At 41.3% G+C, this 14,024-nt stretch overlaps 1 protein-coding gene across 2 annotated transcripts in view; it reads right to left on the reverse strand.

Annotated features, from left to right (window-relative positions):
- LOC137287088 (Fanconi anemia group G protein homolog) overlaps nucleotides 1-14,024 on the reverse strand; it is a 53,872-nt gene that overhangs the window by 29,855 nt on the left and 9,993 nt on the right. For both annotated transcript variants that reach the window (XM_067819216.1, XM_067819217.1), the window contains exons 6-10: nucleotides 13,705-13,844; nucleotides 12,469-12,685; nucleotides 11,347-11,480; nucleotides 10,608-10,754; nucleotides 8,704-8,861 (exon numbers count right to left, since the gene is read on the reverse strand). In XM_067819216.1, the coding sequence (XP_067675317.1) occupies nucleotides 8,704-8,861; nucleotides 10,608-10,754; nucleotides 11,347-11,480; nucleotides 12,469-12,685; nucleotides 13,705-13,844 (796 nt within the window). The remainder of the gene's footprint in view (nucleotides 1-8,703; nucleotides 8,862-10,607; nucleotides 10,755-11,346; nucleotides 11,481-12,468; nucleotides 12,686-13,704; nucleotides 13,845-14,024) is intronic.

Genomic DNA, 14,024 nt, shown 5'->3' on the forward strand with positions numbered 1-14,024 from the left:
CTCATGTTGGGCCATGGATTCATGTTCACTAATGATTTGAGGAACTTGTACTCCACAAATTGGTAGAGGCTTCCCTGAAGTAGGGAAAGATCTTCAGTTAATTACCTCCCCTGGTAGCACTGACTCTCTAGTTTTGAGTTGTTCTGTTGACAAGCTGCAAACAGGAATACTGTCATAAACATTATGCTTCTTAGAGACTGGATCTTGATATCTATCATTTACGGTAAACACTGACGGGTCAACCGTGGGTCATGCATCATGCTCATTATCATCACAATTCTGTCAGGAATTTCACTGATATGACTCTTTATCTCCTTCATCAGTCCTAACTGGATCAGGGACTCTGATGAAGACACTTTAACTTCATCGAAATCTCACCTATTCTCATTGAAAGAGGGACACCACACAACTGATAAAGACTCTTCACCATCCAAACACAATCTGGAATGTCACATGACTGATGAAGATTCTTTATCTTTTTTTGAAGACTTTCCCATAATGTTATTCAAAAAGAGCTCACACATAGCAAAGTTCATTTCTTGAAAGAGTTACTACTACAAACTGTTCTCTGTTTCTCAAAGTGGCACTGGGGTAGCCTAGTGGTTAAGGCATTTGCCTGTCGTGACAAAGACAAGGGGTCGATTCCCTATATTGGCACAATGTGTGAAGCCTATTGCTGGTTTCCTGTGCCATATTACTACTGGAATATTGCAAAATGCAGCATCAAACTAACCAGACTCCCTCATTCACTGATCCCCCTGCAATGAATTCTATCTAGAAGAATGTCTACTTTGTCCTACATATGCTAAAAGTGCATGAATTAAACAAACGAAATCCATAAAATAACTATGAATTTTTAAGTGTGCTTAATTGAAAGAGCTTATTTTTATTACTGCACTCAATGTTTATCATCAAATCTCACCTTGAATCACAACGTGTCAATCCGAATGCTCCACTTTCAAAAATTATTTTTAACTCTGACAAGTATTGATTCACCTGTCAATCAACGCACGACAGGTGAAATATATATAATACTTGAGTGACAGTTCTCCAGGAACAGATGCCTCTCCCATCTAACCTCATTACCTTATAAGGAACAACTAAACTGGGCAATGTTCCCATATATTGTATACTACAGAGTGTCTAGGTATGTGTTTACAAAGTGTATATCTCCTCCTGACACCTTGAGCTTACTAGGGGAATGCGAATGATATACAGTTTATCATTCCAACCTTATATAGCGATATACAGCCAGTGAATATCATGTGGTAGTTCTCCATGTGTGGTGGTGTGACAAGAAGAGGTTGAATACAAAACGCTGACTCAGCAACTTGGAATGAAGAAAGAGTAACTTTGTAACTAAAGTAAGCACATAAACATCCTGTTTGCAAGGTCTCATTCACACTCAGTTCTTAACTACAGAAAATAAACTTACCGTATTCCTTGAATTAAATTCTTCAATAAACAAGTCAGAACATCAGAAAATACATATGTCATATAAAATTTATTAAACACACTACTAAGTACTTTAAAGAGTTAATAACCTAAGAAAATATACAAACCATATTCCCTGTATTTAATACCCTGCTTCATTAAAAAAAAACATAACGTTTGGAAACACTCTTACCATATTCCCTGTATTAAATTCTCTGCTTTAAAAGGAAATGTTAATGTCAGGCAATACACATACTGAATACATTGTACTAAATGTCCTACTTCAAACACAACTCTTAATCTCAGGAAATACACATACCATATACGCTGTATCTAAGTCTGGCTTCAATAAGCAATTCTTCATTCCTAAATGTCCTACTTCAAACACAATTCTTAATCTCAGGAAATACACATACCATATACACTGTAACAAATTCCAGCCTCAATAAGCAATTCTTTTTTCCTAAATGTCCTACTTCAAACGCAATTCTTAATCTCAGGAAATACACATACCACATACGCTGTATCTAAGTCTGGCTTCAATAAGCAATTCTTCATTCCTAAATGTCCTACTTCAAACACAATTCTTAATCTCAGGAAATACACATACCATATACACTGTAACAAATTCCAGCCTCAATAAGCAATTCTTTTTTCCTAAATGTCCTACTTCAAACGCAATTCTTAATCTCAGGAAATACACATACCACATACGCTGTATCTAAGTCTGGCTTCAATAAGCAATTCTTCATTCCTAAATGTCCTACTTCAAACACAATTCTTAATCTCAGGAAATACACATACCACATACGCTGTATCTAAGTCTGGCTTCAATAAGCAATTCTTCCTGTCAGAAAATACAAATATAATATATACTGGAATAAATGAACTGCTCAAATAAGAAATCCATAACGTCTGAAAATACAAATACCATGTACACTGTTTTAAATGCCCTGCTTCACCTGTAATGTTCGACAAATGGCGTTTTTGTTGTCTTTAGTCTTCAGACAAAATGCATCTTCATGATGATGAATGTATAACTTGTTTTAAAACACCATGTCATTTTGCTGAGTTATTGGTGCAGTGAGTGAGTGAGTGAATTTAGTTTTACGCCACACTCGGCACATCCTCGATATCTGCAAGGTATACGTTCCAATAAGTCTCCGATAAATTCATTACCTCCCTTTGCTGGCTCCGCCTTCTCACAGTAGCCTATCAGCTAGGCCGCCGTTATAACCAAGCTTGCCAGTGTCAACAAAGGTAGCGATCGCAACTGCGAAGGTTTGCTCTAGTGCGACTCAGATTTTAGGAAAATCATACAAAACAAACTGACAGGTCCAAAACTTTAAAACAACATACGCAAAAACTCTTTCTACCTCTTCCAGAGAACCTCTGCATGGTTTCTGTTGCCAAGTATAATAGGTTAGATACTATAAAAAACGATCAAAAGACAGCCAAGGCAGGTAATAAATTTATCTGGCAGAGCCGTGAACGCTCCCAGTGTATAGTGGAGATATATAGGTAAATAATCGAATCTGGACCAGACAATCCAGTGATCAACATCATCAGCATCGATCAATGCAATTGGGAACTGGTGACGTGTGTCAGTCAAGTCAGTGACCCAGACTCGGATCCTGTTACTTGCTTCTTATGACAAGCATGGGTTACTGAAGATACATTCTAACACAGACCTTCATGGGTAGGTAATTAGTAAGGGTTTAACAACATAGCAAGTGACAACATGGTGATTCATAGGTACACTTCAACAGCTCACTTATCTTCACACTATGACATTAAGATAAGATAACAGCAGGGTGTGTGTTGTAGTGCTATCAGTAACAGTGGATATCTGTATAATTCGTGGTCTAGGCGAGGCTCAATGGCTTTTGTCAAAAGTTTTGTAATCAGGTGATGTGTATATTTAGTTTGTACTTACATACACGGAAAAGTTTCTACATTCATTCAAGATACGCCCAGTACCTCAACCAATAAACTACAACTTCACTAAGCAGGACTTCCTTGACACTTAGTCATTCAGGATTTATCTCCCTTGTCTGAATTTCATGCATAATATTTTGCTTGAGGCCTGCCATTTGGTATTTGCATGATTAGGGTATGATAGAGTCTTTCAGATGTTGTAATACATCAAGATATCACGATACTTCTGAGACAAAAGGTGTTGGGGTGGGAGAAGGGGGTGGGGGTAGTCTCCTTGTTAAGGCGTATGTTCCTCACACTCAAGAACCAGGTTTGTTTCCCCACGGGCATAATGTGTGAAGCCTAAACGTTTCATTCAGAGATAGCTGTGATGATTGAGATTAGGGTCCAGGGTTCACAAAGTGATTGTAACATTACAACCTATTGTAACCATGTAATATACGAGTATCATCAGCTTAAAAACAAAAACTACTACAAACGTTTTGTGGATTAGTGAGTGCGTTTAGTTTTACACCGCACTCAGCAATATTCCAGCTATATGGCGGCGGTCTGTAAATAATCGAGTCTGGACAAGACAATCCAGTGATCAATAACATGAGCATCGATCTGCGCAAATGGGAACCGATGACATGTGTCAACCAAGTCAGGGAGCCTGACCACCCGATCCCGTTAGTCGCCTCTTACGACAAGCGGAGTCGCCTTTTATAGCAAGCATGGGTTGCTGAAGGCCTGTTCTACCCCGGGACCTTCACGGGTCTTTTGTGGATTAAGACCCAAACATTTCACACAATTGTATGTCAAACTCACAAGTTTCAGATAGAACAAGGAATAATTTATAATCATTACAACAAAGTGGTTTTCAATTGCACCTAGTCAGCAGTATGTTAGTGGCCATAGAACTTTGTGGACAGTATAAACAAGGAAATGTTAATAACAGGGGTATAATGATTGCCAGCCCAGCACTGCTGGTGTATGTGACTCATTCACGTCCTGGTAATCAATACCACAGGTGGGTGGGGCAAAAACTAAATTGCCAGTTTCAAACGGAAAAGCTGAAACAGGCAGTTCATAGTAGGAAATTAAAAATCAGGTTACCAAGGTCACTGAATACTTTCTAATATCTTTGCTTTTATTCAACATGTTAGGAACCCAATGCAGGAGGAAAGTCTGTATTAACCAGGTGTTTGGAAGTTGATGATCTCAACGGACACTTAATTCCTTCAATGTTTTCAATGGAAACTGAGTAATGTATAGCCCAGGAAAAATCTTTAAGGGACAGGAAATTTTAAATAGTTTCTATATTTATCCATATGCTGATTATCACGTATAGACAATACAAGAATACTTTTGTTACAATAAGATTGTGAGTTAAAGTCAGACAGGACAATTACTGTTTTCAAGGTACACTGCTGCACTAGTGCATCCAGGTCAGGGTATAATGTTCCATTAGTGCAGCCAGATCAGGGTATAGTGTTCCACTATTGCAGCCAGGTCAGGGTACAGTGTTCCATTAGTGCAGCCAGGTCAGGGCACAGTGTTACACTATTGCAGCCAGGTCAGGGTACAGTGTTACACTAGTGCAGCCAGGTCAGGGCACAGTGTTACACTAGTGCAGCCAGGTCAGGGTACAGTGTTACACTAGTGCAGCCAGGTCAGGGCACAGTGTTACACTAGTGCAGCCAGGTCAGGGCACAGTGTTACACTAGTGCAGCCAGGTCAGGGTACAGTGTCACACTAGAGCAGCAAGGTCAGGGCACAGTGTTCCATTAGTGCAGCCAGGTCAGGGCACAGTGTTACATTAGTGCAACCAGGTCAGGGCACAGTGTTACACTAGTGCAGTCAGGTCAGGGTACAGTGTTACACTAGTGCAGCCAAGTCACAGTACAGTGTTACACTAGTGCAGCCAGGTCAGGGCACAGTGTTCCATTAGTGCATCCAGCTCAGGGCACAGTGTTACACTAGTGCTGCCAGGTCAGGGTACAGTGTTACACTAGTGCAGCCAGGTCAGGGCACAGTGTTCCATTAGTGCATCCAGCTCAGGGCACAGTGTTCCATTAGTGCAGCCAGGTCAGGGTACAGTGTCACACTAGTGCAACCAGGTCAGGGCACAGTGTTACACTAGTGCAGTCAGGTCAGGGTACAGTGTTACACTAGTGCAGCCAGGTCAGGGTACAGTTAAACTAGTGCATCCAGGTCAGGGTACAGAGTTGCACTAGTGCATCCAGCTCAGGGCACACTTACACTAGTGCAGCCAGGTCCATCAATGTTCTCAGAATACTATGTAACACGAGTCCAGCAGGGTCAATAAGTGTTGTCAGGGTACAATGGTACACTAGTGCAGCCAGGTCAATCAATGATGTCAGGGTACAATGGTACATTTGCGCAGCCAGGTCAATCAATGTTGTCAGGGTTAATTGGTACACTAGTGCAGCCAGGACAATCAATGTTGTCAGGGTTAATTGGTACACTAGTGCAGCCAGGCCAATCAATGTTGTCAGGGTGAATCGGAACACTAGTGCAGCCAGGTCAATCAATGTTGTCAGGGTTAATTGGTACACTAGTGCAGCCAGGCCAATCAATGTTGTCAGGGTGAATTGGTACACTAGTGCAGCCAGGCCAATCAATGTTGTCAGGGTGAATTGGAACACTAGTGCAGCCAGGCCAATCAATGTTGTCAGGATGAATTGGTACACTAGTGCAGCCAGGCCAATCAATGTTGTCAGGGTGAATTGGAACACTAGTGCAGCCAGGCCAATCAATGTTGTCAGGGTGAATTGGTACACTAGTGCAGCCAGGCCAATCAATGTTGTCAGGGTGAATTGGTACACTAGTGCAGCCAGGCCAATCAATGTTGTCAGGGTGAATTGGAACACTAGTGCAGCCAGGCCAATCAATGTTGTCAGGGTGAATTGGTACACTAGTGCAGCCAGGCCAATCAATGTTGTCAGGGTGAATTGAAACACTAGTGCAGCCAGGCCAATCAATGTTGTCAGGGTGAATTGGAACACTAGTGTAGCCAGGCCAATCAATGTTGTCAGGGTGAATTGGTACACTAGTGCAGCCAGGCCAATCAATGTTGTCAGGGTGAATTGGTACACTAGTGCAGCCAGGCCAATCAATGTTGTCAGGGTGAATTGGAACACTAGTGCAGCCAGGCCAATCAATGTTGTCTGGGTGAATTGGTACACTAGTGCAGCCAGGACAATCAATGTTGTCAGGGTGAATTGGTACACTAGTGCAGCCAGGACAATCAATGTTGTCAGGGTTAATTGGTACACTAGTGCAGCCAGCCCAATCAATGTTGTCAGGGTGAATTGGTACACTAGTGCAGCCAGGCCAATCAACGTTGTCAGGGTGAATTGGTACACTAGTGCAGCCAGGTCAATCAATGTTGTCAGGGTGAATTGGTACACTAGTGCAGCCAGCCCAATCAATGTTGTCAGGGTTAATTGGTACACTAGTGCAGCCAGGCCAATCAATGTTGTCTGGGTACTATGTTACCCTAGTGTAGCCAGGTCAATCAATGTTGTCTGGGTACTATGTTACCCTAGTGCAGTCAGGACAATCAATGTTGTCAGGGTGAATTGGTACACTAGTGCAGCCAGGCCAATCAATGTTGTCTGGGTACTATGTTACCCTAGTGTAGCCAGGTCAATCAATGTTGTCTGGGTACTATGTTACCCTAGTGTAGCCAGGACAATCAATGTTGTCTGGGTACTATGTTACCCTAGTGTAGCCAGGCCAATCAATGTTGTCTGGGTACTATGTTACCCTAGTGTAGCCAGGTCAATCAATGTTGTCTGGGTACTATGTTACCCTAGTGTAGCCAGGACAATCAATGTTGTCTGGGTATTATGTTACCCTAGTGTAGCCAGGTCAATCAATGTTGTCTGGGTACTATGTTACCCTAGTGTAGCCAGGACAATCAATGCTGTCTGGGTACAATGTTACCCTAGTGCAGCCAGGTCAATCAATGTTGTCTGGGTACTATGTTACCCTAGTGCAGCCAGGTCAATCAATGTTGTCTGGGTACAATGTTACCCTAGTGTAGCCAGGTCAATCAATGTTGTCTGGGTACAATGTTACCCTAGTGTAGCCAGGTCAATCAATGTTGTCTGGGTACTATGTTACCCTAGTGCAGCCAGGTCAATCAATGTTGTCTGGGTACAATGTTACCCTAGTGTAGCCAGGTCAATCAATGTTGTCTGGGTACTATGTTATCCTAGTGCAGCCAGGTCAATCAATGTTGTCTGGGTACTATGTTACCCTAGTGTAGCCAGGTCAATCAATGTTGTCAGGGTGAATTGGTACACTAGTGCAGCCAGGCCAATCAATGTTGTCTGGGTACTATGTTACCCTAGTGCAGCCAGGACAATCAATGTTGTCTGGGTACAATGTTACCCTAGTGCAGCCAGGTCAATCAATGTTGTCTGGGTACTATGTTACCCTAGTGTAGCCAGGTCAATCAATGTTGTCTGGGTACAATGTTACCCTAGTGCAGTCAGGTCAATCAATGTTGTCTGGGTACAATGTTACCCTAGTGCAGCCAGGTCAATCAATGTTGTCTGGGTACTATGTTACCCTAGTGTAGCCAGGTCAATCAATGTTGTCTGGGTACAATGTTACCCTAGTGCAGTCAGGTCAATCAATGTTGTGTGGGTACAATGTTACCCTAGTGTAGCCAGGACAATCAATGTTGTCTGGGTACTATGTTACCCTAGTGCAGCCAGGTCAATCAATGTTATCTGGGTACTATGTTACCCTAGTGTAGCCAGGTCAATCAATGTTGTCTGGGTACAATGTTACCCTAGTGTAGCCAGGTCAATCAATGTTGTCTGGGTACAATGTTACCCTAGTGCAGCCAGGTCAATCAATGCTGTCTGGGTACAATGTTACACTAGTGCAGTCAGGACAATCAATGTTGTCAGGGTGAATTGGAACACTAGTGCAGCCAGGTCAATCAATGTTGTCAGGGTGAATTGGAACACTAGTGCAGCCAGGCCAATCAATGTTGTCAGGGTGAATTGGTACAGTAGTGTAGCCAGGACAATCAATGTTGTCTGGGTACAATGTTACCCTAGTGCAGTCAGGACAATCAATGTTGTCTGGGTACAATGTTACATTAGTGCAGGCAGGACAATCAATGTTCTCAAGGTACTATGTTACACAAGTGCAGGCAGTTCAAGGCACAATTTTACTCTAGCACTGCCAGGACAATCAATATTGTCAGGGTATGATGTGCGTGTGCGTGTGCGTGTGCGTGTGCGTGTGCGTGTGCGTGTGCGTGAGTGTGTGTAGGAGAAAATGGGTTTGTCAAGCTATTTTTCCTACCTGTGCAGCTGCAGACACCTGTGTGCCAGGGTGTAGAGGGATTGTAGGAGGGAGATGGTAGGAGCTGGACACACACGCTGGATGATGTCAGATGACCACAATGATGAAAGGGACACTGGATCTGGTGTGGGATTCCTTGCTGAAGTGTCCTCCAGGATCTAACCAACAAAGCATAAATCCTTAAGACACAAAGTAAATATACATAGCTGTTTAATGTATACTTTTGAAATAAATATAGGACTATAAGAGGAAATATTTGGTTTCAAGTCATGCAGGCGTTTAATTTTTTTTTAAAGCAACTTGCCACAGGACAAGTGACCTCAAGAAAGTAACTTGTCCTGACCAATTTTCCACTTGCCCTAATTTTATGACACATTCTTTGATGTTAATGTTTACTGGACTATTTATCGAAGAGTGATAAATATCAAAGAATGATAGTTCTAAACTACTATTTTTGTGAAATGTAATGTATTGTGCCCCGTTCATCTGAACACTTGTGTCTTTATTGAAATTGTCCAGATAAGTGAATTTTCGGATATCTGAACCACGGGCCATATGTACAAAGAAACATACAAAGAAACATACAAAGAAATGAATGTAGTAGGCATTAGACATAATCTTTATTGATTACACATAAACAAATATTGGTGCATACATGAAATGTCTCATATCTTGAAGAGATCACTCATAGCTTTTTGCACTGGCTGTGTAGAAAAGCGAGAGGACTTTCACCGGTCAGTTTGTCACTGTCGACATTCACAAGATCATCGGCAGTAACAGTCACAGTTGCAACTTGTGCATAGGATCGTAGTGCGTTGCAAAGTTCTAGCAAGGCCATGTCTTCTTGTGGGTCCTCATTTGATTGGATAATATCCACATTACAAAAGCAGTTAGCAATTGTCTTTTCGCTCACAGGTGTCCAGGCTTGTTTGATCATTTGGATCAATTAATTATAGTGACCCACAAATTGACATGCCTCAAAATTAACTCAGTGTCACCTTGCTACTCAGAGGTAGTTAATCTTCTCACGCTTCAAAGACTGCTGACTTCTTTTATGTTATGGCATGGGAGGCCCTCAGTAATCGCGTGTGTAAACATACAGGTGCTCAGCCATCCGGACAAAAAATGCACATAATTTAGTGTTTTGTATGTGAAAATGACCGTATGGTTACGGAAACCGGATTTCCTGACAGGTGAGTAATTTTACAATGTTGTGAATTTGTTTTAAGAAATTTTCGTTTGGAAGGTGAGTTTTCCGGATATATGAGGTTCGGATAAATGGAGGCATGACTGTAGCTACATTATGAACAGATAAGAAATTAAATCCAAGCTTATTTGCAGTTTAGAACCATAAGTAGAAATTATCTAGAAGTCCATGGACAAGTTAGGTATTATCATTATTTGATTGCCCAAAATGAAAACTGACTTGTCATGGACGTCGGGTGATGGGACTCTCTTGTGTTTTATAATGGGTATGTTACATAAACACTTGAGGAGACATTTCCATTTCATTCGTTTTAAGTAGACAAAGCTCTTCCTCAGGATCTTTCCAAAGAGAATCACTCTATCCCCAGAACTCAAATACATATTTAACTCAGGAATACACTCCATTAAAACACATCACAAACAAATGCCATGTTAGTGGAATGACAGAATCAAAGGGCAAATGTCACTTATATTTCCTTGGAATCAAACTTGCAACATTAATACTTGTGTCTTTGTACCTGTGAACATCTAGACTCAACCACTGCCAGTCATAAGAGGTGAATAATCGTATCAGATGGTCCCACTCACTGAAGCATACCACAGCATTCCAGTTGCCCTAATTGATGCTCATAACGTCAATCACTGGGCTGTTTTGTGGCCTAGATAGTGAACCACAAGAGGATGGAGACGCAACTTACTGTGACGAGCAGGTTCAGGGATTCTAGCTCAGCATCTTCAAGGCCTAGTTGTCTGTATTGCTCCGAGATGTGGAACAGGGGTAAGGGAAAGGTGAAATCCTCCTGCAAGGCCTGTCGGAACATCAGAACAGCACAATGGGGCACACCCTGCAACCAGCATACCTCCATGAGTAATTTTCTGTAGACTGAATGCAGAAAACTCAACCAGAATTTACACATGTCAAAAAAGATATGATTGTCATTCTTTACAAAATACCCATATCACACTATTGAATTAGTGAATTATGAGATAATTACACAAATCAATACTGATAAACGATTATTACAATGAGTAGAACATTTTGCTGTAGGTTCTAACACTGACGTCAAACAATGATGTGCAGAGAATGGTTGAGAGGCATATTCACAAGAATGGGGATGAGCTTTTACATTGGTTTGGGGTGTGGTAACAATATAGTGGAGAAGCCTGTTATCCTCAAACATGGTTTTACACTGCTTTTAGCAATATTCAGACAATATCACCAGAAATGGTCTTCACACAGTGTACCCATGTCTGGAAGTAAACCCTGGTTTTGAGCGTGGCAAGTCATGCTTTAACTACTAGGCAACCCAACGCTGCTGAAGACTATTAAACTATGTGACATCCGCTTCTATTATTTTAGGATCATATTGATATCACATGCACTTTCAATCCATAATCATAGTTTGTCCGTATGAAGGATGTATCATATATTCTCACCTTGTGAGCATAGCACTGTCCCATTAAGTGGAGCATCCTGGATCTGTGTGACGGACAGGAGTAGCCCTGGTGTAAGGCAGTGTCCAGGACAGAGATGCAGTCATCAGCCTTACCCTCCATCAGGTAACACAGCCCTGAGTGGTGTGAACAGGCGGTTAGTACGTTCAAGAACAGGTGTGTTGGAAACATGGTACATTATAAGTTGTACCCTGGAGGTTTGTTTATACATAAACTAACCTTGAGGGTACATGAGCCCATGGACCCCGAGGGAACAGTGAACAATGTATTTATCTTACAAAACACCTGAATTTTAATTTTGAATTGTTTGAAGCACCTCTGTTGAATGCGAGGCGAATTGCCATTTTACAGACGACACAAGCTACACAGATTTAGAGTTATCTCCCTTCCATAGATTTTCAATTGCAAAACATTGGTAATTTCTGTGCTTGATGCGTGATTCAATGCTACTCGAGGTAAAAAAGTACTACCGTGAAGCATCAGGAGAGTTCGGAATTCTCAGCAGTGTACATTGAAAATAATACATCGCCTGTAAGAGGGGTACATTGAAAATAATAGAATAGCCAATCAGAAAGTGACATTCACGTGTGAGGTAAGATAATAGAAGTTGCTAAAGGGTGGCAGTTTATTAGTGAGTGAGTGAGTGAGTGAGTGAGTGTTCAACAGCATGAACATCCATCTACAATGACATGTGTCAAGAAAGTCAACAAGCCTTTCTTACCAATCCCGATAGTTGCCTCTTTTGACAAGCATGGTCCATTTGACAAAGGATCATCACTGGTTTACAGTGAGTGAGTGAGTGAGTGAGTGAGTGAGTGAGTGAGTGAGTGAGTGAGTGAGTGAGTGAGTGAGAGAGATTGATGGTGTCCATAAAATACCATATACTATAGTTTTGTCACATGTAAAGAATTTGTTAAGATTTTCTGTGTGGAAATTAAAACTGGATTGTATCTGACATCAGCCAGTCTGTATAAATAAACCAGTAATGATAGCTTGATCTTGCTCTTTGGGGAGAAATCAGCTATTGAATCACTTGTGTAAAACACAATAATGAATCCTGATAACATGTTTTTTTCTTGACCAGCAAAGACAACGACAACCCACCTGTGATGTAGTTCACCTGAGGCAGCAGACTGACCCCATGTATCCCTGACAGGCACTCCCTGCTGAGTCCCCATTGGGCCAGTCTGTACTGACACAGCCCCTTGAGGAGACCCACGAGATCCAGGGCAGACATGGCCTCCATGCGGCTAGCTTGCTGCTGGCCCTGGTCTCCTGGCACTGACACACACAGATACAGTCCAGAAGAGCTCACTGACATCTAGGGAAAACAGGGGATGAAGTCATGTCTAATGCCAGGTAATGCATACCATTTTAAAACATTTAAATGTAGTTGGAGATTGAACCCAGACTTTTATTATCCTACATACACTCTTTCAGATACACCTGAGGCGGTCATCAGATCTACTGTTTCACTGTAAATACATTTCTAAAGTCTTAATTGTTTTATCACATTATCTATTTGCCTGAGTTTATGAAGTGAGCAATATCACAGCTATATTTGCATATAGTTGTGTCTGAATCAGGAAAACCAGTGGCTGAAAGCATGAGCAACAATCCATCATTGTAGGGTTAATGGGTTTCCTTCCTGTTAAAGCGTCCACTCGTCACACTAACAACTAGGGCTGTATATTGGAAAAAATATATTGCATTGCAATACCATGCGATTCAGGCCCCTGTATTGGTATACACATTGGGACGTACTGGGAACTCAAGTGTTTTAACAGTAAGTACCACTAATTGCACATGTCGATCCTATTTCCTACATTAGTCCCTAAGCATGTACCTTATGGTTCTGATCTCAAAATTAAGTTGCATAGTCAGGAATTCTATTTTCTCTTTTTACACAATTCATAGTATTACAGTATACTATTTTTTTGTCATTGAATAACGAAGGAAAAAATTTGCTGTGAATGAAATTTTAATTCAAAACAAAAAGATAATCACCAAAAAGATTTATATTTTCTTTACCAAATATACCAGTTCTAAGAAATAATATTACAATATGTATCGTTTGGATAGTGTATAGCAATATACCAGTATACCGGCAATACTGTGCAGCCATACTGAAAACTCAGTTTTGATTCCCCACACAGGTGCAAAGTGCTACACCCCTTTCTGGTGTCCCCTGCCATGATATTGATCCAATATGGCGAAAATCAGCATAAAACCTTACTCAATCAGTATGCAATGATACACTGAGAAAAGGGCATATTTAAAACTGTAACAAACACAATATAAACACAAGTACTACAAGCCAGATAAGGGAGAGACCAATACCCGTGAAGCATCTCCTGTTTTGGGAAGCATCTGTGTGAGAGACTCCAGGCATGTCAAGGCTTCTTTCTCTTTCTTCATCAGCATCAGCAGACAGGACCAAACACATCCAGCAAAACAGATGGGGGCCGTGATCCCATACACTGGAAAAAATAGTGTGAGTGTGTGAGTATTGTGTGTCTGTATTTTAAAAAGGAAAATGAAAAATAAATACCCAAAATGTCAACCAAACAGAGCAACTTCATTTAAGATAATCTGCTGTGATTTCATAAACATTGGCTAATGTCACATCAACTACATGTCATAAGAATCATGTAATTTTC

This window comes from Haliotis asinina, chromosome 6 (assembly GCF_037392515.1).
Source record: "Haliotis asinina isolate JCU_RB_2024 chromosome 6, JCU_Hal_asi_v2, whole genome shotgun sequence".
Lineage (NCBI taxonomy): Eukaryota > Metazoa > Mollusca > Gastropoda > Lepetellida > Haliotidae > Haliotis > Haliotis asinina.